This window comes from Vombatus ursinus, unplaced genomic scaffold (assembly GCF_900497805.2).
Source record: "Vombatus ursinus unplaced genomic scaffold, bare-nosed wombat genome assembly UNPS02003292.1, whole genome shotgun sequence".
Lineage (NCBI taxonomy): Eukaryota > Metazoa > Chordata > Mammalia > Diprotodontia > Vombatidae > Vombatus > Vombatus ursinus.
In genome coordinates this window covers 9,807,554-9,809,901 of record NW_020943070.1, presented here as the reverse complement: position 1 = coordinate 9,809,901, position 2,348 = coordinate 9,807,554, and the positions used below count along the sequence as shown (strand labels likewise).

General features: G+C 43.6%; 1 protein-coding gene across 1 annotated transcript in view; it reads left to right on the top strand.

Moving 5' to 3' along the window:
- The window catches only part of RFX4 (regulatory factor X4), a 127,148-nt gene that overhangs the window by 98,778 nt on the left and 26,022 nt on the right, over positions 1-2,348 (top strand). Inside the window, exons 12-13 of the mRNA XM_027874158.1 lie at positions 1,029-1,123; positions 1,675-1,792. Coding sequence (XP_027729959.1) covers positions 1,029-1,123; positions 1,675-1,792 — 213 coding nt within the window. The remainder of the gene's footprint in view (positions 1-1,028; positions 1,124-1,674; positions 1,793-2,348) is intronic.

The following is a 2,348-nucleotide window of genomic DNA, read 5'->3' as shown; positions in this document are numbered from 1 at the left end:
TTTTCCTTTCCTTTCCTTTTTCCTTTCCTTTCCTTTTTCCTTTCCTTTTCTTTTTTCTAGTGGTGTGAGGGAGCTGGGAGGAAGGGAAAAATGTTTGATAATTAGGAATTTTTTTAAAAAAAATTTTGGGGGGGAATTTTTTTTTAAAAATGAGGACATTGGACTAGATGACCTTTCTAGACCTTCCAGCTCTGATTCTATGGTTCTTTAATGAACTTTCCAGTTACCAGTCAAAGTATAATAAATTATGTTGCTCTTTAAAATGAAAGAAATTTTTAAAAAACTCAAACAAAGGATTATATAAGAATTTTTAGTGTCTTCTGTTACCAGCCTTCTCCTTCTACCTCTCCTTCTCCTTCTCCTTCTCCTTCTTCACAATTGGGGTTAAGTGACTTGCTTAGGGTCACACAGTTAGTAAGTGTCACATGTCTAGTCTGAGACTGGATTTGAATTCAGGTCCTCCTGACTCCAGGGCTGGTGCTCTATCCACTCAGGCTTCTTCTTCAGTTGTGATCTGTAACGACTAAATCCTTTTATGAAAAAGCCTGATATTAGAGGGTAGAAACTGAGAGGCAGCCTGGTGGCCTCTTGGGGAGAGAACCATACTTCGAGTTGGCTTTGAATCTGTCCAAAGCCCAATTCTGAGGACCCAGCAGATCTCCTCATTATCATTATTTTAAGTATCTAGCCTGGCCGCTGTCCAGCCTACTCAGAATTTATGCTTTGCTTGGATCTGCAGTTTGCTTCACGGTCTTTTGCTTGATTTGAATTTCCTCCTTTGTAAAAATGAGGAGCACAGAGTGAATTGATCTCTAAGATGCCTTCGGGCTCTAAAATCCCATGGTCCTCCACGGGGGCGATTCAGAAGCATTTCTATCACCTGATTCTTATTTGAGGTTGGGCTCAGAAGAAGGGATGAGGGTGGCAGCAGATTTATTTATTACTTTGGAACTGTGATGGGTTTTGAATAGTAAACTCTAGGCTGCCACTTGGCCCATCAGTTCTGACTTTGGGTTCTTAAATGACAGTGTATCAAGAATTTGACCATCTCCTAGAAGAACAGTCGCCCATTGAGTCCTACATCGAGTGGCTGGACACCATGGTGGACCGATGCGTTGTGAAGGTTGGTAAGCCAGAGGCGAGGCTTGGGCTACCAGGATACCACCCGGAAATTGACCCCAAACTTACACCATAAATGAACAAAACAATAGTGCTCTGCAATTGGAGGTAGTCTGTGGATTTGTATTTATCTTTTTTATGTTATATTTATATATTGTATGTCTAAACATATATATATATTAATAACCTGTAGGGATATTTAAAGCACATCTATGTTCATCACTGTAACAAGGGCATGGTGGCTGGGGCTTTGTCCAAGAGTGTCAAAATTGAGAAAATACTTTCAGCAGCACCTGGTTAGTAAGAATAATTAAAATATGAGGCTACCAGATGGGTAGATCCCCAATGCAGTTGGACCCCAAAGCTGTTTCCCCATGGTGGAATGACTTTCATGTGTCCCAGGTTCCCTGCTTCCTCCCCTTGCCCCGACCATAACCAAGATGAATTCAGTTTCAATAGTTGATTTGAAGGTTTTTTTATTTCCAGACTTGCCCCAGACATGAAAAAGGCCATCTGTGGTTCTGCTCATATTAAAAATCACTTGTTTTCCCACAGGTAGCTGCCAAGAGACCAGGTTCCTTGAAGAAGGTTGCTCAGCAGTTCCTTCTGATGTGGTCCTGCTTTGGCACCCGGGTGATCCGAGACATGACTTTGCATAGCGCTCCCAGCTTTGGTGCGTATCGTATCTGTCTATGCATGTGCCTCGCAGATGCGTGCTACAGAGAGCCCAGCTGATCTGGGCTCACTCAGCCTCTCCCCTTTTGTTCTCTGGGGCACAAAGAGCATTAGTGGATGCCATATGGATTCTAGGGGAACTCCACGTGTATAGGTCTTTCTGGGACTAAGGCAACTAAGGTTGGGAGGAAATAATGATACGGGGTCGTGGGCTGGGATTGAATCGTGATCCCATAACGGATGGAGTGTCTCATTCAATAACTAATCCCCCTGCCCCAGCTACATTCCAAAAGGCTCACTGATGCATTAATTCAACAGTCTGCCAATAAGCATTTATTAAACACCTACAGCATGCCAGGCGTTGTGCTTGGCTATGAAGGTAGAAACCTGAGACCAAAACCAGTCCCTGCCCTGAAGGAGCTTACATTCGGCTAAGTCATCTCCAGTTTGATCACCAGGTAGGGAATTTCCCTGACTCAGCAATTCTTAAGCCATTCTCCCCAGTCAAGGTAGGGTTGCTATTGCCCCGGGAAGGACCTGCACTGATGACATCA